At 41.8% G+C, this 25,416-nt stretch overlaps 1 protein-coding gene and 1 pseudogene across 2 annotated transcripts in view; one reads left to right on the top strand and one right to left on the bottom strand.

Moving 5' to 3' along the window:
• RAD51B (RAD51 paralog B) overlaps positions 1-25,416 on the bottom strand; it is a 692,596-nt gene that overhangs the window by 4,769 nt on the left and 662,411 nt on the right. For both annotated transcript variants that reach the window (XM_023726314.1, XM_023726313.1), the window contains exon 10: positions 5,810-5,888. In XM_023726314.1, coding sequence (XP_023582082.1) covers positions 5,810-5,888 — 79 coding nt within the window. The remainder of the gene's footprint in view (positions 1-5,809; positions 5,889-25,416) is intronic.
• On the top strand, positions 14,681-15,395 carry LOC101359168 (60S ribosomal protein L23a pseudogene; annotated as a pseudogene).

Here is a 25,416-nt window from a genome sequence, read left to right as displayed (position 1 = left end):
GAAATAAACATTAAAAGAGCAGAAGGGAACTGAGCAGCTGGAGGTCCTTCCTCATTTCCCCTGGGAAGCAAGTCCCGTGCCAAGAGGCAGGCGGAAGCAGAGAAGGATATTGCTGGGGTCTGGACAAGCTTTCTGGGGCTGCAGTGGTACCTGGCAGACTGAGGGCAATGTGACAGGCCTGCTCTCTCCCCTTCCCTGTGGCCTCTGGACCTCTCTCTGCTCCATGAAGCCCCAGGGCTCTCTGCCCAGGCTACTACAAGAATGCCAGTCTGTGCCAGGTGTGTGGGAGGTACTGACCATGCAGACACCTCCATACCTGGATGGAAACTGATCAAGAATCTTCAAGGTCACTTTGAGTCCATCAGGCAGAAAACATTTAGATGGGTTATTGATTCAAACTGAAATCTGATGAACTCACATGGTGGTATTGGAGGGGGAGGGGGCGGAGAATTTTTCAATAAATCATCCAGTTGGCTCAGTGACTAAGAAAATGGGATGGAAGAATCTAACCCAAGTTTCTGACAAGGGAACAAATAGAGGAGATTAATGCCTCTTCGGATGTGCTTCAAAACACCATCAAACAACTATTCTCGACTGTAAAAGCAAAGCAAAGAAAGACAAGGCACATAACTTTCCAGCTCTTTAAAAAAAAAAAAAAATTGTTTTTTTGTTTTCTGGTTTCTTTTGAGTTCCTCTACTAGGTGGATGGAGAAACAGGAAACCAGCCTTGTTTCCAACACCTTCTCTGGCTCTCTCTCAGGGTGTCCTGGTCTCCTGTGAGGTTCTCCATGCCCTAGGTTTATGCTGCTTATTCAAACTTAAATTAGTAGAGGTCAGCATCAGACTCCAAATTCAACCTGTCATACCCCATCTCGATTTTTTTAAAAAAACACAAAAAACACACTCTGTCTCTCTGAGAAGCGAAGCCATTATCTTCTGTTGGTTTAAAACATCCTGGCTTTTGTTTTCCAAATGCTCTCTTGAGGAAAAGATGGTAGGGCGGAGAAAGTGAATAACGAGGAGCCCTCGCTGAAGAAATATCTGCTCTCTCCCTGGTTGCCCCTTCTTTAGGATCTGCTTCTTTACCAAGTCCGCGGGTGGGTAGTCCCTGAAGCCCCAGAAAAGCCAGGATGGCTGCGGGAGTGCTAAGCCCTGGATTTTCCCTAGGCCTCCAGCAGCATCAGCAACAGAGCCTGGCTGCTTTCAATTACAGAATCTCTATTCTTGGCCATGACGCAAGAGGCTCAGGGGTCCCAGATGTGTTCTGGGTGGCAAAATGCTTGGGGTTTGCTGGGAAACAAAGGACACCACCAGAGCAGATGTGGATCAAGTTGGAGCTCACCTGTAACCTCTTCCTCCCCTCCCGCAGTCAAGGGCTTCTACGGGCCAACCCCATTGAAGCAAATTCCCAAAGAACTCCTGCTTTTTCCCTCCACTAGTCTTAGTGGTTAAGAGTTCGGCTGCTAACCAAAAGGTCGGCAGTTTGAATCCACCAGGCACTCCTTGGAAACCCTATGGGGCAGTTCTACTCTGTCCTATAGGGTCACTATGAGTCAGAATCAACTCGATGGCAACGGGTTTGGTTTTTTTGGTTTAGTCCTGGCACACCTTAGCCTCACTTTGGGCTAGCCAAACCTCTAAGCTTTTCTACTTGGTGGGCACTGGGGCTTTCATGGTGAACTCTAGGGACAAAGGGAAAAATGGATTAATGGGATTCCTTCTCCACCCCAACTTTCCCACTTCAGTTGCACAAAAGGACTGAACTCTCCTTCTGCCTGGGCCTTGGTCCCTCTCGGAGTCCCAACAACAATCAGGGCGCTGGTGGCTGTCAGCTCCCTCTCCTTTGGAGCGCAAGCATTTCCAGAGTCTTGGGCCCAGCCAAGAGAGGCCAGGATGCTGGAAAAACAGCAGAACAGACAAAGACGAATGCAAACAGGATGGTATTACCATGCTAATGGCCTGCGCCAGGCGGCCTCCTGAAGATGCTGGGAGGGTTTTCTTTCTTTTACTTTTTTTTTTTTTTTTTTGCAAAAGGAGAATAGTTCCGCTTTCTATTTTTCTACAACAATAGCATGGAAAGGCTCCTTCAAGTGTGTCAAAAAGCAGCCTGAGAAATCTCTAACCAGCCTCTCAGTCTCTCCAGCCTGCCGTTTTATTGTTCCCCCATCCCAGTGAACAAAGGGGAGAGAAGGGTATAAGGCCGCTAGTTGCTGACTGTTCTCAGCATCCTAATCCTTGAGACTCAGTGAGGGGAATGGCCTGTGGAGCCGGTAAATCAAATTTCGGCCTCGCCTTTTATTCCCTCTCCCTGCTTATACACTCAGGAGCTCTTCAGGTATTATAAGACCTCCTGGTTAGCAGGCCAGTAAGGATCTTGGGACTTGCCAAGGGGATTGGAGCTTGCTAAGGGGATAAAAGGCACTGAGGGATCATTCCCACATTCACTAACAATCCCCTCCTCACTCCCCACTTCTCTCCCTAGGACTAGACTGTTGGGATGGTTTTTTTCCCACAGTTCCAAGCTGGTTCCATCACAGATTGAAATGTCAGGCCACACGTGGCTAGACAGCTCCTCTTTTAGTTGGTCTTACAGGAGCTGCCTTCACTCTTGCAGCATGTCCCTCACTGTCTCTCTGCCCCTCAGACATGGATATGTCCCCAAAGACCAAGCACGACCCTCCAGACCAACTTGGAGTAATCATGCCAGAGCAACCCCTCACATAAGGAAGGCTTCTAGGCGTTGGACTGCTGCTGGTACCTTTCCAAGGTCACCACCTAGGGATCAAAGATTTCTTTGCTTTAAACCTGGGGAACTGTGCAGGTGTCTTTTAGCTCTGTCAGCGGTAAGAGTAGGAAAAAAAACCAACAACAACAACAAAAACAATCTTTTATGTTTCAATGTGTGGGGATCTCAAGGGTACAGCTCTACTTAGCTAAGTGAATGATAAGTACCCCACCTCCTAAGAGAATCAGATAAAGTTGAGGTGGGAGAGCCACTAGAGATCACTCAGGCTCATTACTACAATCCAAGTAAGAAAGGCATTTTACATAGCAACCCTCAAACACAAACTCACAATCTTCACACACACACACGCACTCGTTCTCTCTCTCTCACTCATTCACTCATACAGCAAGCATTTCATGAAACAGTACAATATGCATGATATAATCTGATATTCTCTATTCACTTCTATTTCATTTTTTTAAAATGCTGGTTGTGATCCATTAGTTTGATTTCATGACCCACCAAAGCGCTGTAACAAGTCTGAAAAGCAGTGAACCAAGGCCAACATTTTCATTTTCAAGCTAACAAAACTAGGGTCCCAAGGATTTTCTCAAGATCACACCAGAGCTGGAATTGAAATTCAAGGGTTCTTTCCAATAAAGAAGGGCCCTTATTTTTCTAAGAAGCAGGAATCCTTTTTGTTTCTCCAAAGTCTTGGGAGCCCCACAGCAAGGGGAAGGAGGTACCGGAGGTTTGCATTCAGTGACATTGCTGATAGAGACAGAAGGGTTCCACTGTCCCCAGAAAACCTCAGAAAGAGGTGTAGTTTCAGAGGGAGGGTGTGGGATACAAAAAGCAGTTTGGAAAGCAACCAGGTGAGGTTCTGAAGTCTCTTAAATGCTTTTATGTACTCGTAAGGGGTTCTTGTAGCATAAGAAATTTTCCTATTTTTTAGACGCACACTTCCAGGTCATCCTCTTTTAGAAATTCACTTTTTCCTCTGTTTTCCAACCTTTTCCTAATAGTCATTCCTTGCAGTAAATTTTTAACCTCCAAAAATTCATTGTATTTCTGGTCTCTACTTTCTCTAAACAACCTCCTCTTCGCTGTCAAAAATCATGAGCTTAGCAATGAGCATCAAAGAGGCAAATCTGTGAATCTTGTTCCCACAAATCTTATCCCAAAAGTTATCCAAGTTAGTTCAGGCTTAGAAATGCTAGTTGCCAAAATGCCCAGGGATCAAGATGCAGGCATCGCGTCAGGGCTCTCAATACGCTGTTGCAGGCCGTTCGAGCAGAATGGGCTCTCTTTTCCTCCTGAAATTGCCTCATAATCTTCCATAGAATTTCTTAAAATCCTCATCTAAATGTGCTACTTACTAGAATTCTAATCTTTTAAGAAAGCCCCAAAAATGAAGAGCCAAAAGCCACACCAAGCACTACATAAATACAAGTTCAGCTTTCTGATTGCTTACTTGCTCTACACCCTTAGTGAGTATGTAACAAAGGGGCCTGCTGTTTCCTTTGCTTAATCTGGTCTTAAAATCTCTGCTTCTTTGTCAGAAAACAATATTTGCAATTGTAAAAAAAAAAAATATTTACCAAGGAACTTGGATAGCATAAGTCAAAGGCTAAGAGCCAAAGGTCAGTAGTTCTTACCCCAAATTTCCCTGGACCTGAGAGTCCCTGCTGTGGAGCTCAGCTCCATCAAACAAACACACTGCTCTCTGGGCCCATTAAGAAGCAGACATTTGAGAAGGGGAAGGAAAGGGAAGGCTGCAGCCTGTTCCTCAGTCAGAAGCATGAGTTCTCCAGCCTGCCCCATAGAATCCTGCTAGACCTTTGCAATGCAATGGTCTCCATGGGGATATTGCAGGGACTCATCCTGTACCACAAACCTAGGAAAACACACTACCCATGCACAAACTTGTAAAGGGCAGATGCTCCTCATACGGGCAGCGATGGCACATGCTCCCCTGCTCCCCTGTGGTTTAGGCCAGATGCTCACCTTTGCATCTCTGTGGGTGAAGCCTCTTGCCTGACAGTGGGGGACAGATGTGTATCCTGAGATCCTCTGCAGGGACTCTTAACTCACAAAACAGATGACATCTACCCCATGGGCTGATTCTTCTAAGTTCAGCGGTGTTTCCATTTACCCCTCATGTTAATTGTTTTCTGGACAGACCTGCAGTTGGGCACCAGTAACCACCAGAGTGTCCAGCAACTAGGACCAAGCCACCACTTGTAGATCAGTGAGCCCTAGGTTGTGGCCTTGTGGTGCTCCACCCTGAGCAAGAACTTGCTCCTTCCAAGTCCCAGGCCCATGTCACAAGGTACAGGTCAGTGAGGTCTTGTCCCTGGGTGGAAAGGCCCTGCTAAAACTTGAAAATAGGGAAAAGAAATGGATGAACTAGAAGGAGTCAGTGAAAGTAGGGTGTAAGGAGCCATGACAAAGCACCCCACAGGCTACCAACCTAGATGGTTCTTCAGCCTGCTAAGTGAGATAGCTCTCCAAACTGGTGAAAGACTCACTGCCCAGTTCCTCACTCCATAGGATCTGACAGGAGGACTGGGGCACTGGCAATTCCTAACTTGCTTGGTTTGAGACTCATTTCTACATACAGTAGTATAATGTGTATGAATCCAGATTCTACCACTAATTAGCTAGGTGCCTATAGCAGTGCCTACAATTTCCCCCTACTATCCATTCCCCTTTCTCCCTTTTAGTAAGTAACTCCCCAAGTTTCAACATTGGTCTGTCTCTTTTGAAGTTAGATGTGGCCATTTGACCAAGCTTTGGCTAACAGAATGTGAGCAGAAGTGACAGGCAGAACTGCCAGTTGTCTCACTGCTAATGAAATTTCTGTAGTTCTCCCTCAACCCCACTTCAATCTTCTGTCAAATTCTTGCTGCAACTACCAATCTCTTTTATCTCATCAGCATAAATATCATTGATCAATTCATTTTACCTTTTGATTCTGCCCTGAAGTAGCTTCTATCAGGACCATAGTGGCAATTACCACCAGCGATGGGCAGAACTGATCAATGACTAGCTTAAAGAAATGGCTTAATTTAAGGATCTTACCTTGAAGAACCAGGCCTTCCTCCTTGATGGTGTAGACAAATGAGGTGAAAGGAGCCAGAGGGGACTTGGCAATGAGAATCTGCACACAAAGCATATTTTCCCAAGTTAGTCAAAGGAGATATTAGGGATGAACCTTTACTCACTCCCTTTTCCACCAAAAATGTTGAAACAAAGTGTTAACATATAAGTTGTAAGGTTTATTTTTTTTAAACTATTTGAAAACTAAATGTTCAAATGAGTTTTATCCCTTCAAAGTGGTCACCTTGAAAAGCTATACACTTATTTTGCCACCAAATGCTTCTAGAAAAAAGTCTTGATATTTTATGTCACCCACTTAAACAGCTACCTTTCTGGCCAAAGAGAAACCGAGACTGATTCTCCAGTCTTAGTTATCAAACTTAGCTCTGACAAAAAAAAAAAAAGTCAAAGTCACCCTTAAAAGATAAAGATTTACCATCACTGTAAATATTCGAAATAACTTGCTATAAAGGCAATGCTAGCTATGGATGGGTGTGTTGTGTGTTGTTGACCCCAGTTCTTCACCCCTGTCTATATTCATGCCCTTTGCCATGTGACTATATATCCTCTTACTAAAGGGGTGGAGTATTTCTCACGGTCCTTGACTGTGGGCTGGGCCACTTGACTTGCTTAGGTAAATAGGTTGCGCTAGTTCTCAGCCTAGACCTCAAGAAGCCTCACATATTTCCACTTGTTCACTCAGGCTCTGCTATTGCCAAAGAAAAATACGTCCAAGCTAGTCTACTGTCCCAGAAGGGTGATGAGAGTCATCTGGAGCAGAGCTGCCCAGCTAGGCCCAGTCAACCCCCAGAGATCCACATGCATATGAGTTAAATGCTTCTGCTGAATGCCTCTGAGATTTTATAGTTATCACAAAGCATTATTGTAGCAAGAGTTGACTGATTTACCAGCTAAAACAAAATTATCAGAAATGTTTTAAGCAATAGCATTATCCTAAGAAGATACTTACTTTAAAGAAAATGATGGTAATTTGGTCATTAAAACATCTGTATCGTTAACCCATTATCACATGTCATGCGGTTCTATAGAACCTGTAAGGACTGGTAGATTATTTTATTATATCATTTCTACTAAAAGAAGATGAATATTAGTTTCCTGTTTTACAAATAAAATAACATCATTAAAAATAGTAATAGTTTGGCACAGACCGCTTAGGTAATCAGGGAGGCAAGAAGAGAAAGAAATAATTTCAAATAACCAAAAGGCTAACGTGTAATATCTCAATGTATCTCAATTTAACAAACATTCACTGACTGACTATCAACTATGAGAAGTAGTATAATGTGTATGAATCCAGACTCTCCCACTAATTAGCTAGGTGCCTGTAGCAGTGCCTACAATTTTCCCCTACTATCTGTTCCCCATTCTTCCTTATAGTAAGTAACTCTCCAAGTTTCAACACTTGTCTGCGTCTTTTGAAGCTAGATGTGGCCATTTGACCAAACTTTGGCTAACAGAATGTGAGCACAAGTGACAGACAGAAACTCCAGATTATGTTCTCATAAGAAAATCACGTGCTCTTCACTTTCTCTTTCCTTCTTTCCAAGGGAACGGACCAGCTTCAACAATACAGATGTGGACAACATCCTGGGGTATAACGAAGCAACAAGAAAGAAGAAAGACAAATGACCTCATAGAGCTCTGAAACCTCCCACCTGGGTCACCTGTCCACCTTTAGACAGAGCTGCTTGTCTGAACTACTGTATTTCAGGGTATCTTTGTTACTGTAGTATAGCCTGAACTCTAACCAATACTGTAGCTCTGGACAACTTAACCTTTTTGAGTCTCAGTTTCCTCACATGTAAAATGGGGATAACAACACTTGCCTAACTGGGTTATTTTGAGTATTAAATTAAGTATATAAAATGCCTGTCTTTGTGTCAAACACACAGTAAGTACACAATAAATAACAGGTACATTTCCAAACAATTCATCACATACGCTTCCCAACTGTTTCTTAACTCTCACTCTCCAAGAAGCAATATAACCTGCTTTTTCCAGAAGAAAAAAGTTTCTAGTTGGGCCTCAAGGTTCTTACAGCAGCTCTAAAGTTATCTAGAGAAACTTGCTCACCATTCTCAGAACTGGTATCTTAGTCTCCTGTGGCTGCAGTAACTTTGTTCCACGAAGTGGATGGCTTTAAAAACCAGAAATCTAATGTCACTCAGTTCTGGAGGCTAGAAGCCCAAATCGGGGTATCACCCATGTCAATCCCTTTTGAGGGCTCTGAGAGAGGAACTGTTTCAGCCTCCCTCCTTTGCTGCTTGTAGATGTATGTTCACATAGGATCTTCCTCTCGCGTGACTCTGTCTCCCTGTCTGTTCTCCCCTTTTATAAGACACCAAGGAGCCTTGGTGGCACAGTGGTTAAAGCGCTCATCTGCTAACCAAAAGGTTGGTGGTTCACACCCACCAGATCCATGGGAGAAAGATATGGCAGTCTGTTCTGTAAAGATTACAGCCTTGGAAACCTTATGGGGGAGTTCTATTCTGTCCTACAGAGTCACTATGAGTGGGTTTGTTTTTTTTAATAAGATACTTTCCAGAAGGGATTAGGACCCATTCTACCCTGGTATGACCTCGTTAACTGATAACATTTTCAAAGAAAGATGCTATTTCCAAAGAGGGTCACATTGACAGGTGTAGGAGTTAGGACTTTTCAACATCTTATTGGGGGACACAATTCAATCCATAACAACCAATAAGTAGATGTTATAGCTGGGCATTTACATCTTCATGGCAAGAACAGCTCCACTGAAAATTAAAGTGGATTCTTTTCTGACTGAGATAGTTTAGAATGGTTCAACGTGAAGTTTATGAGATGCCTCTTACCAGGGGAATGGCACGGTAGAAGAAAGAGCAGTCAGTGCTTCTCAAATTTTAATGTGGGTGTGAATTGCCTGGGGATCCTGTGAACATGCAAATTCTGAGTCAGTGGGGTCTGAGAGTCTGCATTTTTAAAAGCTCCCAGGGCATGCTGATGTTGATGCTGTGGTCCACAGACCACATTTTGTGTAGCAAGGTTCCAGGCAATTAGCCTGATTGAAGGGTCTAAGATAGGCAAGAGATTGGAGGCCTGGAGCTAGTTAGGAGGTGTCATGGATTGAATTATGTCCCCCCAAAAATGTGTGTATCAATTTGGGTGGGCCATGATTCCTGGTATTGTGTGATTTTCCTATAAGTTGTAAATCCTGCCTCTATGATGTTAATGAGGGAGGATAGGTGGCAGTTGTGTTACTAAAGCAGGACTCAGTCTACAAGATTGGATTGTGTCCTGAGGCAATCTCTTGAGATACAAACGAGAGAAGCGAGCAGAGAGACAGGGGGACCTCATACCACCAAGAAAGCAGTGCCAGGAGCAGAGCGTGTCCTTTGGACCTGGGGTCCCTGCCTGGAGAAGCTCCTAGTCTGGGGGAACATTGATGAGAAGGCCGACAGAGAGAGAAAGCCTTCCCCTGGAGCTGACACCCTGAATCTGGACTTTCAGCCTACTTTACTGTAAGGAAATAAACTTCTCTTTGTTAAAACCATCCACTTGTGGTATTTCTGTTATAGCAGCACTAGATGACTAAGACAGGAGGCTATTGTGCTAATTCAGATATCAGATAACAAGGGCCAAAACCATAGCTGTATCAGAAAGAATGGGAAAAAGAAATAGATGAGAGAAGTATAAATACTTAGGTCAAATAACAATAAAAATACATGAAACATACCCAAAGCCTCAGCACTTTATTGTCTGCATGTAGCAATTGGACACGAAACCAAAAGAGTATAAACAAATAGTATTCGATAAAGTATTATACTATATTTTTGAAAATCATATTACCATTTTTACTTTATAGACTTCAGAATCTGAGGCCCAGAAAAAAGGATATGATATTCTAATGCTATAACAAATGGCATCTGAACATTCCCCTTGAGAGGGAAAGCAGTCAGATGATGGAGGTGGAACATTGCAGAGTTGGAAGGCTTAAGTTCAGATGTCATCTTATCCCTGAATTATTGCAGTAGCCTTCTAACTGGCTCCACCCCTTCACTCTGTGAACATGCCTTGAGTCCAGTCCAGGAGGATCTCATACCTGGAGGGCCCTCCCTCCCAGACAGTCAAGGGACCTGGACAGTACTGATTAATGTACTGTCTTTCTGGGGAAGAGTTTTAAAATGGGTTATCAGAAGGATGATTTGTGTGTAGTAAGAAAAAGAGGAAGTGATCAGTTACGTCAGATGATCCCCACTTCTTTTTTTTTGGATAGAACTTCCAGATTGATAGATCAGAGGGTTACCACCAACACGAAATATCTGATTTCAGCAAAAATATTGACAAACTATCTCAGTAGCTTTCTGAATAAAGGGAAAACAAGTTCGGTTGGATGCTAATACCATTAAGTGGAACGGTAAGTGACCAAAGAGTCAGTAGCAATCTGTTGAGGGGTTAGCAATCTCTAGTAGAATGTACTGGCTTCTAGGCTTGGCCCTGTCACATTCAACATACTTTCTGACCAGGATGAGGACACTAATCCATACACATATCCATACAATAAGTATGAGATAACAGTGGGGAATAGAACTGACAAAAAATGCTGTTCTAACAAAGCTTACATTATAAAGGAGGCAAAAAGATAACAAAATAAATAAGTAAAACATACAGTATGTCAGATGATTACATGTGCTATGGAGGAAAAAAAGCACAGAGCATAAGGAGTGTATTGTATTGAGGGAAGTGGTCAATTTTAAATAGCGTAGTAACAGAAGACCTTACTGAGAAGATGACATTTAGATTTGTGGACCAAGTCACTGATTAATGTACTGTCCTTCTGAGAGAGAGTTTTAAGATGGATTATCAAAAGGATGATTTATGTGCAATAAGAAAAAGAGGAAGTGATCAGTTATGTCAGATGAAACCCACTTCCTTTATTTGGATAGAACTTCCAGATTGATAGATCAGAAGGTAACTCATCCCATTGATGGGATGCTGAATAAGGTAACAAAAGATAAACATGTAGAGAAAGAGTCAATATATTAGATTAGACAATCATGCTATAAAAACAAACCTTAATTTCGTTAGGACAAATCCTACAAATCTTTTAGGATGTAATTTTACTGAAATAAATGTAAGGTCTTGTCCTTGAGAACAAGGACCAACTATTGGCTACAGGATGAGGGAGATAAGATTTAGCACTTAGAAAACAGATTGGGGGCGTTAACTACAGTTCAATATGAGTTGGCTATGAGATGTGATTTCAAAAATCTAGTGTGGCCTCAGGTAACATCAATGGAGACACAGTATCTGGAACAAGGGAGGTGAAGTTCCTGTTGTCCTCCTCACTTGGCAAACTATGCCTGGTGAAATGTGCTTGGATTGGGGTCCAAATTCTAGAAGGAAATTGACAACAGCAGAACAATCAAAGGAGAACCATCAAGGCGATTAGATGCCCAAAACAACCCATGACCACAAATACTTCAATGCAAACATGACAGTAAGAGGACTGGGTGAAGGCTCATATTGCTTTCAATTTGAATTTTCTGATCTGCAGACTCTGTAATGTTACATTCTAGAGAGAAGTGCAAATTAGCTTTCCAGCCCAAGACATTTCAGAAAAAAGTGATGCTTGCTGCGTACATTTGTGAATACACATAGATTTTTTTCCTTTCTTGGATCTGAATCAATACTCCGTGTCCTTGGCCTTTCTGCTTTTCAAGCTGTAAACTATCCTATTTTAAAGTAAACAAACCCCTAGCAGATAATTTTGGCTGTTCTGTTTCAGTTGTTCTGCCACACCATAAACTTGGAGTGTTCTAATCATGGTCTTACTTGGGCTGTTTGTCAAGTGTCCTCCTATTTACTTCAATACATAACGCACCACAGGGAGGGCCTAGCTGCCTGATAAAACTCCAGGGTCCCAGTGCAAAGTTGGCTATGGAACCCTCGGGGTTCACAGAAATACAGAACTGGGCAAGATGAAGTACAGACACACACAGGTTACAAAGCCTGGAGTTCCACATGGTAGGTGTGTGGTATTGTGAGCTGTTAATTCCACCTCCTGCAAATAGCCAGATTGTTTTTTCTTCAATGTTTCTTCCAAATCAGATCAGCTCAACTATATGAACATACTTTCTCCTCAATCCACCTATTCTTGCAAGGAAAGTGGTCACTGCTATTTTTAAATTTTTTCAAGGAACATTTAAAGTGTATCTACTATGTGTTAGACGTTCCTGAGTGGCGAATATGGTTTGCACTCACTTGACTACTAACTGAAAGGTTAGCAGTTTCAATCCACCCAGTGGCTCCACAGAAGAAAGGACTGGCAATCTGCTTCCATAAAGACTACAGCCAAGAAAACCCTATGGAGCAGTTCTACTCTATAACACACAGGGTTACCATGAGTTGGAATCAACGGCAGCGGGGTTGGGTTTTGGGTTAAGTACTAGGTGCTGGGCTCCAAATCCCATTACCATCTGGAAATAATTCCCAATATTTGTATCATCCACCAAACCATCCATGTTCTTATTCAGTCCACAAATATTTACTGAGCATTTTACTTTGTGCCAGATACTATTTTAGGTGTGGGGACCTAGCAGCAGACAAGACAGACAGGGCACTGCTCTCATGGAACTTACATTCTTGTGGCAGAAGACAGATAACACAGAGATGTCTTAGGGCTTTCATGCTTTTTTGACTTTGACACTCTACTATGAGCCTCATATTCTTGGGCACTTACTCATTCATTCATTCAATCCATCTATCAACAAACATTTATCGAGTACTGTGTTAGTTTCCAAGCTCTGGTGGCGTAGTGGTTAAGCGTTCAGCTACTAACCAAAAGGCCAGCAGTTCGAATTCACCAGCTGCTCCTTGGAAACCCTATGGGGGAGTTCTACTTTGTCCTGTAGGGTCACTATGAGTTGGAATTGACTAGACAGCAATGGGTTTGGTGTTAGTTTCCTAGGGCTGCTATAACAAATGACCACAAACCATCTGGATAAAAGCAACAGAAATGTAGTCTTTCACAGATCTGTAGAGCAGAAGCCCGAGATCAAGGTGTTGGCAGGATTGGATCATGGTGGCCCTCCAATCTCTGCCTCCATCGTCAGATGGACTTTTTCTTTGTGTATCTGTGTGTTCTTTTCTGGCTCTTACAAGGACACTCTCATTTGTTTTAGGGTTCATCTGAATGCAATATGATCTTATCTTGATCCTTAATTACATCTGTAAAGACTTTATTTCCAAATAAGGTCACATTCTGAGGTTCTAGGTGGACATAAATTTTGGGAGGAACACAATTCAACCCACTATTAGTACCTACTATGGCCGAGGCGGATTCAGTTTGCACTGTGTGAATTTGCACTTATTAAAAGACTGCCATATGTTTCTACCTCGATTTATGTTTTACATGTATGTTCTGAATTCTCAATAGGATTACTAAGATCAGAGATTTTTTTTTTTTTTTTGGTATCTACTCTTTTTCTTTTTATAGGGCCCAGTCCAATGCTTTACACACTGTGGGCTCCTAAAAAATTGTGACTGACAGGTGTTTTCCTCACTGTTCCTGACTTTATCCCTGTGATGGTTAAGGTTGTGTGTCACCTTGGCTGGGCCATGGCTCTCAGTGATTTGGCAGTTATGATGTAATTTGGCAGTTGTGTAATGATGTAATCAACTCCATGATGAGATCTTCTATGAGCAACCAATCAGTTGTAAGAGAGTTTCCTTGGGGTTGTGGCCTCCAGTATATAAATGGATATTCTAGCAAAGCTCTTGCTCTGGATCCTATATCCAGCTCGTTACCACCTGATCTCCAGTTCTTGGCACTTGAGCTAGCAGCTTAACTGCTATGTTGGGACTTGTTAGCCTCCGCAGCCTATGAGCCAGTGGCCAGTCATCTGACCTGCCAATCCTGGGTTTGTCAGTCTCTGCAGCTGCTTGAGTCAGGAGAAGCCTCCAGCCTGACAACTGACCCATGGACTTGGGACTTGCCAGCCTTTACAACCATGTGAGCCATTTCCTTGAGATAAATCTCTCTCTCTCTTTCTCTCTGTATATATATGCTTCACTGGTGTTGCTCCTCTGGAGAATCCAGCCTAAGACAATTCCTGTGCTGTATGTGTGGAGGTTTCTTCCAATTTACAAGTGAAAACATAGAGGTCTCAGTACTCCAGATAAATTTGGAAGCAGAAGTTTGCATTTGAAGTTCACTGGCTTCCCCTTGCGGATCCTCTCCTCCTTCTTTTATGTCTCTTCCCTCAGGTACCTATTATGTTCTCAGCAAATAACTGTCAGCCCTGGTGGTACAGTGGTTAAGCACTTTGCTGCTAACTGAAAGGTTGGTGGTTTGAAACTATCAGCAGCTCCATGGGAGAAAGATGTGGCTTCTGTAAAGATTACAGCCTTAGAATCTATGGGGCAGTTCTACTCTGCCCTGTAGGGTCACTATGAGTCAGATTCGACTTGACGACCAAGTGTTTGGTTTTTGGTTAATTCTCTCTTGTCCTAAAATGACAGCTGATTTAAACTTTTCAGTGTTAACCTTTTCAGGTGTGTGTGCATTTTAATATAAGACTTCAAAGGAGAGTAATGGATCTAAACTGGTGGAAAGTCTTGCTGGATCAGGGAAGGTGAGTAGGGCGGCCTTCCAAGGTTCCCATAGTAACAATAATGATGAAAACCACCACCACCACCAACCTACATTCATCCTCACAACAACCCTTTGAGGTAGGTAGCTTTTAAGTGTTAATGCTAGGATTCTAACCCAGGTCATCTGGTTCTATAGTTCATACTTTTAACCACTGTGATGGCAGCTCCAATTTGGCACATACAGATCAATCTACTTCCCTGGGGTAAAATATCAGGTGAGGCAGAATGCATAAAAGCCAATATGGGCATTTTTTCCTGTAGCATGGATACTGCGTGAATCAAGACAAGGAAAAGAATTGGACTGGACACCCATGCGGGTGGCCTCAGCTGTTCACAAGCTTCCACATCGGCAGTCTTCCTTCTGCCTTTCATCTCTGAATGCCTAAATTCTAGTTATCCTTCAAACCCCATACAAATGGTACCACCTCGCTTTTTACAAAGATGGCACCGAAAGCAAAGGAGGAAGCCCCTGCCCCTCCCAAAACTGAAGCCAATGAAAAGGCATTGAAGGCCAAGAAGGCAGTGCTGAAAGAAGTCCACAGCCACAAAAAAATTAAAAAAAGAAGATTCGCACTTCACCCACCTCCAGCAGCCCAAGACACTGAGGTTCCAAAGGCAGCTGAAATATCCTCACAAGAGTGCCCCCAGGAAAACAAGCTTGACCACTACGCCATTACCAAGTTCCCCCACCACTGAGTCAGCCATGAAGAAGATCGAAGATAACAACACACTTGTGCTCATTATGGATGTCAAGGCCAACAAGCACTAGACCAAACAGGCTGTGAAGAAGCTCTATGACATTGACCTGGCCAAGGTCAACACCTTGAACAGGCCTGACAGAGAGAAGACAGCATAAGTTTGACTGGCTCCTGATTATGGTGCTTTGGATGTTGCCAACAAAATTAGGATCATCTAAACTGAATCCAGCTGGCTAATTCTAAATATAAGCTTTTTTTGCTACCAAAAAAAAAAAAAAAAAAAATTGGTACCATCTCCAGAAAGTCTATGGTGATTTCTCCAGCCTGAGCTAGTCTCTTTCTAATCCCATCACACTTCATCTGTACTACTGTAGTAGCACTTTCTACTTTCTTCTGTTTTAAGTTGATCTGATATGAATTTCATTTACTTGAAGGCAGAGACCATCATTATTGTTGCTGCTGCTTCTTGTCCCACCAACCTCCAACATGGTGCTGTATATATAGTAAAGGCTCAATTATGAAACTGAATGAATGAGTGAATGAATGCACAAATTGATGACACACAGAAGCTTTACTGACTATACCCACTTTGAAGACTCACCTGGTACCCACCCACCCCCACTCTAAGTTGGGGGAAGCAGAAGATGCCAGAGAAAAGAGCATACTGCCTAGTCAATCACTGCCAAGATTCTCAGTTTGGGCAGGCCCAAAGTCAAGGCTTTGTTTGGTTTTCATTTGCTATAGCATCACATGTTTCTCCTGGCCTTATCCCACTTCCAGGAGGCTCAGAGTGGAAAAGGACTCATAGAACATAACGGGCTGGGCATAGGAACCCTGGTCCTCCTCCAGGATGGTGACACCTTCTAGGGATAGTGCTTGTGTCCTCCTTTTAAAGTATAGGTGTGACCCTCATCTGGGGCAACCCAGCCCAGCCCTTCTCCTCCATGGGTGGCCAGGAAGGCCAGTGTGGGGCAGGCAGCACAAAGATGTCAGGAACCTATGTACAGACCATTCTCGAGACTGCTTTTAATAGCATTCTGGTCCTGGCAGGTTGTATGAGTTCTTGCAAGAGAGCTCTGACTTAGGAAAAAGTGAGTTTAGCTTTTGTGGCCCAGGAAAGCAGACATGAATAGGCAGCCATGTGCTAAGGGCAAGCTGGCACTGATTCTTCCACTTTCTCCTTTCCAATCCCTGTGCTAGGCAGGCTTCCTTTAACACTGGTAGTAAGTCCTTCTTCTCTTTTATTTTCTTCCCCTTCCCACCCACCACCCCAAATCTCAAGTTGGTTTGGGGCAAGGGGCAGATTAAACTGAGCTAGCAGAGAGAAAGTGTAAGTAGAAGGATTTCTTGTTGAAGGGGCAGGTGGTAAATCAGAAAATCAAACCAGTTGCTGTCAAGTTGATCCCAATTAATGGTGACCTCACATGTTGCAGAGTAGAACCGTTCTCCATAGGTTTTCCAAGGCTGGTGGTGCAATGGTTAAGTGCTTATAGCTGCTAACCAAAAAGTTGTCAGTTCGAACCCACCAGCGGCTCCACAGGAGAAAGATGTGGCAGTCTGCTTCCATAAAGATTACAGCCTTGGAAACCCTATGGGGCAGTTCTACTCTGTCCTATAAGGTTGCTATGAGTTGGAATCGACTTGACGGCAATGGGTTTGGTTTTCTGTTTTAAACTTTCGGAAGCAGATCACCAGACCTTTCTTCTGAAGCGCCTCTGGGTGAGTTCAAACTGCCAACATTTCAGTTAATAGATGAGCACTTAACCATTTGCACCACCAGGGACTCAGAGGCAGGTGGTAGGTCTGAGTTTTTTCCATCCCTGCCCTTTGTTATAAGACATAGGGCCCTAAAGACAACATAATCTGTTCAGCCAAGAATACTGGAATAAGAAGCAATTGGAGTAGATAACTCAGAAATACATGACTTTGCATTCATCTACAATTTCCTTTCCTGCTAGCTTTTAAATTCTGTTCAGTCTCCCCCAGGATACACAAAATTATGTGGTTGTAGATGAATTCAGCAGTGATATGCTCGTTGAATGTGTCTGATACTTTCATCTGCATGCAAGGTTCCTGCTGAGAAGCTAGCAAGGAAACCCACTGACTCTGAAATGTCCTTCAACAGGGACCCTATTATCCCATGTCAACTAGATTTCAGGGCTAATAAAACCCATTGCTAAGCTAAACAAACCTTTCCTCTAGCTGTGCCAAGTGTCTGCGACAGAAACCTTCATGCCAGGGTTTTTCCTCCTTGTCCAAGACTTAGAAAAAGGTTGTTTTCTCAGCTGTTTTGAAGTCCAGGAAGAAATCCAGGGAGGCAAACAAGCCAGTCACTCTTGCATCAGATAATTCAACAGGCTTTTGATAACCTCAAGTCTTCTGTCTCTTCCCCAGGTTGAGCTGAACTCTCCAAGTCAAGGAAGAGAGTGGACGGAAATGCTCCAGACAGGAAGATCTCTGGGGCTGGAATGAGGCCACAGGATCAGGGGGGCTTGAAGTATACCCAGTGATCCTCAAAGGAATTCCCTACTCATTGTGTTGAGAAAGCTGGAGGGAAAAGTGGCAGAGGTCCAGCTCCCGGTCCATATCTGGATCTTCTACTGATTAGAATCTGCTTCATCACTCAGGAAAACCACTCTCCATGGAACACTGAAGCCTCAGCGTTGCAAGACAATGAGAGGAGAGGAGAGAATGAGTTTAACGGTGTCCAACCTGCCTTCTCCTAATAGGAAGTAAAATCCACAGAGGTAATATCCAAAACTAAAACCCATTGCTGTCAACTCAATTCCAAACCATAGTGACCCTGTGGGACAGAGCAGAACTGCCCCACATGGTTTCCAAGGCTGTAAATCTTTTTGTTGTTGTTGTGCTATTCTTTTTTTTTTTTTTAATTGTCGTGCTTTAAGTGAAAGTTTACAATTCAAGTTAGTCTCTCATACAAAAATTTATACATACATTGTTATGTGACCCTAGTTGCTCTCCCTGTACTGTGACAGCACACTCCTCCTTTCCACCCCGGATTTCCTGTGTCCATTCAACCAGCTCCTAACCCTTTCTGTCTTCTCATCTCGCCTCTGGACAGGAGCTGCCCATTTAGTCCCACGTATCTGCTTGAGCTAAGAGGCACACCCTTCATGACTATCATTTTATGTCCCATAGTCCAGTCTAATCTTTGAAGAGTTGGCCTTGGGAATGGTTTTAGTTTTGGGCTAACAGAGAATCCGGGGGCCATATCTTCCGGGGTCCCTCCAGTCTCAATCAAAACATTAAGTCTGGTCTTTTTACTAGAATCTGAGTTCTGCACCCCACTTTTCTCCTGCTCTGGCAGGGACTCTCTGTTGTGTTCCCTGTCAGGGCAGTCATTAGTGGTAGCCGGGCACCTAAGTCTGTAAATCTTTATGGAAGCAGACTGCCACATCTTTATCCCACAAAGCGGCTGGTGGGTTCAAACCGCCGACCCTTCAGCTAGCAGCTGAGTGCTCAACCACTGCGCTACTGAGGCTCCTAAAAGTAATATAGTGCTGGGAAATGGCAGGGTGGAAAATGAATTGTATTTGAGCAGGCATCAAATTTATTCATTTTATTCCATACATGCTCTACTTCACAACTTATCCTACAGAAATTGAGGGATAGAAATTAAGCTGATCTGAATCTCTATAAAATATAATTCTAGACCTTGAGAAGATTCTTCCAGAAAGTTTGGCTCTGAGGCTAGAATATCTGATTCACCCATAGAGTCTAACTAAGCTTTTTATAACATCTCTCTGGTGATTGGTTTCAAATGTTTACCTATAACACATCAGGTTCTTAAAGCATATAAAAGTATTGCTAGTTCCTTAAACAAAACATATTAATTTCTCCAGATCAATAGGATATTAATTTAGTAAATTAAGTGATAGTGATAGTTTAGGGTCAGAGTTGCATTTTGAGTGTATCCCCACCAACATTTTATTATGAAAATTTTCAAACATTCAGCAAAATTAAAAGAATTTTACAGTGAATACTCATATACTATTAATTAGATTCTACCATTAACATCACACCATGGAGCCCTGGCGGCACAGTGGTTAAGAGCTTGGCTACTAATCAAAAGGTCAGTAGTTTGAATCCCCCAGCCACTCCTTGGAAACCCTGTGGAGGCAGTTTTACTCAGTCCCTTTGCTATGAGTTGGAATTGACTCGATGTCAACAGGTTTGTTTTTTTTTTTATACTTGTTTTTATCACCTATCTATCCATCCATTGATCCATCTTTTAAAACATTTTTTACATTTCAATCTAAATTGCAAACATCAGAATAGTTCTCTCCAAATACTTCAGCATGCATATAATTAACTGCGTATAAGTTTAATATTTGTTCACACTTTTTAAAAACCATATTGTGTTTTTTTTTTTTCCAGTGAACTTTACATATGGGTTTGAAAGGTTAGTAAATCTTTCCAAATTACACTAGAATCAGAGAGAATTTTCGTGACTGCATAATACGTTAGTACACGTTTATATAGTCAGAGAATATGAGGTCATTAATTCTCTCTATATTAGATACTAGCTTTATTGAAGTGTAGTTTACATACAGTAGACTTCATCAATTTTAAGTCTATGGTTTGATTAGTTTTGACAAATGTATACAATTGTATAACCACCACTGTTGTTAGGTGCCATTGAGTCAGTTCCGACTCATAGCGATCGTAAGTATAACAGAAGGAAACACTACCCAGCCCTGCGCCATCCTCACAATCATTGCTATGTTTGAGCCCATTGTTGCAGCTACTGTCAATCCAGCTTGTTGAGGGTCTTCTTTTTTACTGACCCTCTACTTTACCAAGTATGATGTCCTTCTCCAGCGATTGGTCCCTCCTGATAACCTGTCTAAAGCACGTGAGACAAAGTCTCGCCATCCTCACTTCTAAGGAACATTCTGGCTGTACTTCTTCCAAGATAGATTTGTTCATTCTCCTGGCAGTCCATGGAACAGGCAGTCCCCGGGTTACAAATGAGATCTGTTCCTAAGTATGTCTTTAAGAATATATAGGTAAGACGGAACAGGTGCATATGGTTCTTATTTAGCCTTACTTTAGCGCAAGAAAAGCCTCGAAGTCTTTTCAATGATTTAAAAGCTGCACGTGCAACAAGTGAAGGTGATTGTGATGCAGAATTTGTTGCAAGTAGGGGTTGATTCAATCATTTCAAAGTGAGGGCAAATTTACATAATATTAAAGGGCAAGTACTAGTTGTTCATAAATTGGACATTCGTAACCCAGGGACTTACTTTATATTCAATATTCTCCAATACTATAATTCAAATGCATAAATTCTTCGGTCTTCCTTATTCATTGTCCAGCTTTAGCATGCACGTGAGGCAACTGTAAATACCATGGCTTGGATCAGGTACACTTCAGTCCTCAAGGTGACATCTTTGCTTTTTAACACCTTAAAGAGATCTTTTGCAGCAGATTTGTCCAAAGTAATGTGTCATTTGATTTCTTGACTGCTTCTTCCAGGGGTGTTGACTATGCATCCAAGTAAAATGAAATTAGTGATAACGTCAATATTTTCTCCATTAATTATGATGTCGCTGATTGGTCGGTCCAGTTGTGAGGATTTTTGTTTTCCTTATGTTGAGGTGTAATCCATACTGAAGGCTGTAGTCTTTGACCTTCATCAGTAACTGCTTCAAGTCCTCTTCACTTTCAGCAGGCAAGGTTGTGTCATCTACATATCGCAGGTTGTTAATGAGTCTTCCTCCAATCCTGATGCCACATTCTTCTTCATATAGTCCAGTTTCTGGGATTATTTGCTCAGTATACAGACTGAAGAAGTATGGTGAAAGGATACAACCCCGACGCACACCCTTCCTGATTTTAAACCATGCAGTATCCCCTTGTTCTCTTCAAATGACTGCCTCTTGGTCTATGTACAGGTTCCACATGAGAACAATTAAGTGTTCTAAAATTCTCATTCCTCACAATGTTATCCATAGTTTGTTATGATCCACACAGTCGTATGTCTTTGCATAGTCAATAAAACACAGGTAAACATCTTTCTGTTATTTTCTGCTTTCAGTCAAGATCCATCTGACATCAGCAATGATATCCCTCATTCCATGTCTTTTTCTTGAATTTCTAGCAGTTCCCTGTTGATGTGCTGCTGTGATTGCTTTTGAATGATCTTCAGCAAAGTTTTACTTGCATGTGACATTAATGATATTGATAATTTCCCATTCTGTTGGGTCACCTTTCTTTGGAATGGGCACAAATATGGATCTCTTCCAGTGGGCTGACCTCTACTCCCACTGCCAGCTATACACCCACTACTACCTCTACTGCCACCACTACCTTCACTCCCACCTCTACAGCCATTGTCACCTCTACTGCTATAACAACCAGTACTGCCACCACCACCTGCTCTGCCACCAACAACTGCAAGGTTGCGTCATCTGCATATTATAGGTTCTTCTGTAGATGTTCTTTATCAAGTTAAGGAAGCTCCTTTCTGTTCCTAGTTCGGTGAGCGTTTTTATCATGAAAGTGTGTTGGGTTTTGTCAAATGCTTTCTCTGCATCTATTGAAATGATTATGTGACTTTTGGGTTTTATTCTATTGATATGATGTATTAACATTAATTGATTTTCAGATGTTAAACCAAACCTTGCATTCCTGTGAGAAATCCCACTTGGTCACTGTATGTAAATCTTTTTATATGTTGTTGGATTCAGTTTGCTAGTATTTTGTTGAGGATTTTTGTGTTCATATTCACAAGAAATATTGGTCTGTAGCTTTCTTTTCTTGTGATGTCTTTTTTTTATTTTGGTATCAGGAAAATACTAGCCTCATGAAATGAGTTGGAAAGTGTTCCCTCCTCTTCTATTTTTAGGAAAATTTTGTGAAGAATTGGCATTAATTCTTCTTTAAGTGTTTCGCAGAACTCAGTGGTCAAGTCATCTGGGTTTGGGCTTTCCTTTGTGGGTAGTTTTATCTTATTTTATTTATTTATTTATTATTGTACTTTAGATGAAGGTTTACAGAACAAACTAGCTCCTCATTCAACAGTTAGTACATATATTGTTTTATGGAATTGGTTAACAACTCCATGACATGTCAGTACTCTCCCTTCTTGACCTTGGGTTCCCTAGTACCAGCTTTCCTGTCCCCTCTTGCCTTCTAGTCTTGCCCCTGGGCTGGTGTGCCCATTTAATCTTGTTTTGTCCAATGGGTCTGTCTAATCTTTGGCTAAAAGGCGAACCTCTGGAGTGACTTCATTACTAAGCTAAAAGCGTGTCCGGGGGCCATACTCTCAGGGTTTTTCCGGTCTCTGTCAGGCCAGTAAGTCTGGTCTTTTTTGAGTTAGAATTTTGTTCTACATTTTTCTCTTTTAGCTCTGTACTAGACCCTCTACTGTGATCCCTGTCAGAGCAGTCAGTGGTGGTAGCCGGGCACCATCTAGTTGTACTAGACTCAGTCTGGTGGAGGCCGTGGTAGTTGTGCTCTATTAGTCCTTTGGACTAATCTTTCCCTTGTGTCTTTAGTTTTCTTCATTTTCCCTTGTTCCTGAAGGGGTGAGACCAGAGGAGTATCTGAGATGGCTGCTCACAGGCTTTTAAGACCCCAGATGCTACTCATCAAAGTAGAATGTAGAACATTTTCTTTATAAACTATGTTATGCCAATTGAGCTAGATGTTTCCTGAAATCATGGTCCCCAAAGCCCTCAGCCCAGTAATTTGGTCCCTAAAGGAGTTTCGATTTGTCCATGGAGCTTCTATGACCTTACCCTGAACAAGTTGTGCTGGCTTCCCCAGTATTGTGTAATATCTTACCCTCCACAAAAGTTACCACTTATCTATTGTCTATTTAGTGTTTTTCCACCCCTACCCCTCCCCTCCCTTGTAACCATCAAAGATAGTTTCTTTTTGGGTGTAAACCTTTTCATGAGTTTTACCATAGTGGTCTCATACAATATTTGTCCTTTTGTGATTGACTTATTTCACTCAGCATAACACCCTCCAGATTCATCATTGTCTTTTATCATTGCATAGTACTCCATTGTGTGTACGTACCATAGTTTGTTAATCCATTCATCTGTTGATGGGCGTCTAGGTTGTTTCCATATTTTTGCTATTGCGAACAATGCTGCAATGAACACGGGTGTACATATGTCTGTTCGTGTGATGGCCTTATTTCTCTAGGATATATTCCTAGGAGTGAGATTGCTGGATATGGTATTTCTATTTCTAGCTTTCTAAGGAAGCACCATATCATTTTCCAAAATGGTTGTATCATTTTGCATTCCCACCAGCAGTGCATAAGAGTTCCAATCTCCCTGTAGCCTCTCCAACATTTGTTATTTTCTGTTTTTGTGATTCGTGCCAGTAATGCTGGGGTGAGATGTTATCTCATTGTGGTTTTGATTTGCAATTCTATAATGGCTGGTGATGGCAAGCATTTCCTCATGTGTCTGTTAGCCACTTGAATGTCTTCTTTGGTGAAGTATCTGTTCATTTCCTTTGCCCGTTTTTAAATTGGATTATTTGTCTTGTTGTTGTAGAGGTGTTGGATTTTCCTGTAGATTTTAGAGATTAGACCTTTGTCGGATTTGTAATAGCAAAAATTTTTCCCCCAGTCTGTAGGTTCTCTTTTTACTCTTTTGGTGAAATCTTTTGATGAGCACAAGTGTTTAATTTTTAGAGGATTCCAGTTATCTAGCTTATCTTCTGGAGTTTGTATGTTGTTACAGTTTGTATCCTGTTAATGCCGTGTATTAGGGTCTCTATATTAGGGTCTCCAGCATTGATCCTATTTTTTCTTCTATGATCTTTATAGTCTTTGGTTTTATATTTAGGTCTTTGATCCATTTTGAATTAGTTCTTGTGTGTGGTGTGAGGTAGGGGTCCTGCTTCATTTTTTTGCAGATGGACATCCAATTTTGCCAGCACCATTTGTTAAGAAGACTGTCTTTTCCCCATTTGATGGATTTGGGCCCTTGTCGAAGGTCAGGCGACCATAGTTGGATGGATTTACATCTGGGTTCTCAATTCTTTTCCATTGGTCAGTGTACCTGTGGTTGTACCAGTACCAGACTGTTTTGACTACCATAGATTTATAGTAGGTTCTGAGGTCAGGTAGTGTGAGTCCTCCTACTTTATTCTTCTTCTTCAATAATGCTTTACTTATCCAAGGCCTCTTCACTTTCCATATAAAGTTAATGGTTGCTTTTTCCATCTCTTTAAAGAATGTTATTGGTATGTGGATCAAGACTGCATTGTATTTGTAGATTGCTTGCGGTAGAATTGTCATTTTCACAATGTTAAGTCTACGTATCCATGAGATCTCTTTCAGTTTCTAGCAGTAGTGTTTTGTAGTTTTCTTGTTATAGGTCTTTTACATCCCTGGTTGGATGTATTCCTAAGTATTTTATTTTTTTAGGGGCTATTATACATGATATTGTTTTCTTGATTTCCTTTCATCATTCTCTTTCTTGGTGTATAGGAATCCAACTGATTTTTGTATGCTACTCTGCTGAATTTTTCTATTGATTCCAGTAGTTTTCTCATGAAGTCTTTTGGGTTTTCTATATATAGTATCATATCATCTGCAAATAGGGACAGTTTTTCTTCTTCATTACCAATTGGATGCACTTTATTTCTTTTTCTTGCCTTATCACTCTAGCTAGGACTTCCAGCACAATGTTAAACAGGAGTGGTGATAAATGACATCCTTGTCTTGTTCCTGTTCTCAAAGGGAATGTTTTCAGCTTCTCTCCATTAAAAATGATGTTGGCTGTTTTTTTTGTATAGATGCCCTTTAGTATGTTGAGGAATTTCCCTTCTATATCTATTTTATTGAGAATTTTTATCAGGAATGGGTGTTGGACTTTGTCGAATGCCTTTCTGCATCGATGGGGATGATCATGCGAGTCTTTTCTTTTACTTTATTTATGTGGTGGATTACATTGATTGATTTTCTAATGCTGAATCATCTTTGCATAGCTGGTATGAATTCTACTTTGTCGTGGTGTATATTTTTTGATATGATGCTGAATTCTATTGGCTAGAATTTTGTTGAGAATTTTTGCATGTGTATTCATAAGAGATATTGGTCTGGAATTTTCTTTTTTTGTGGTGTCTTTGCCTGGTTTTTATATCAGGGTTATGCTGGCTTTATAGAAAGAATTTGGAAGTGTCACTTCCTTTTCTATGTTCTGAAATAGTTTGAGTAGTACTGGTGTAAGCTCTTCTCTGAATGTT

Source organism: Trichechus manatus, unplaced genomic scaffold (assembly GCF_000243295.1).
Source record: "Trichechus manatus latirostris isolate Lorelei unplaced genomic scaffold, TriManLat1.0 scaffold00010, whole genome shotgun sequence".
Classification (NCBI taxonomy): domain Eukaryota; kingdom Metazoa; phylum Chordata; class Mammalia; order Sirenia; family Trichechidae; genus Trichechus; species Trichechus manatus.
Note: the sequence above shows the minus strand (reverse complement) of the source record. Positions and strands in the feature narration are given on the sequence as shown.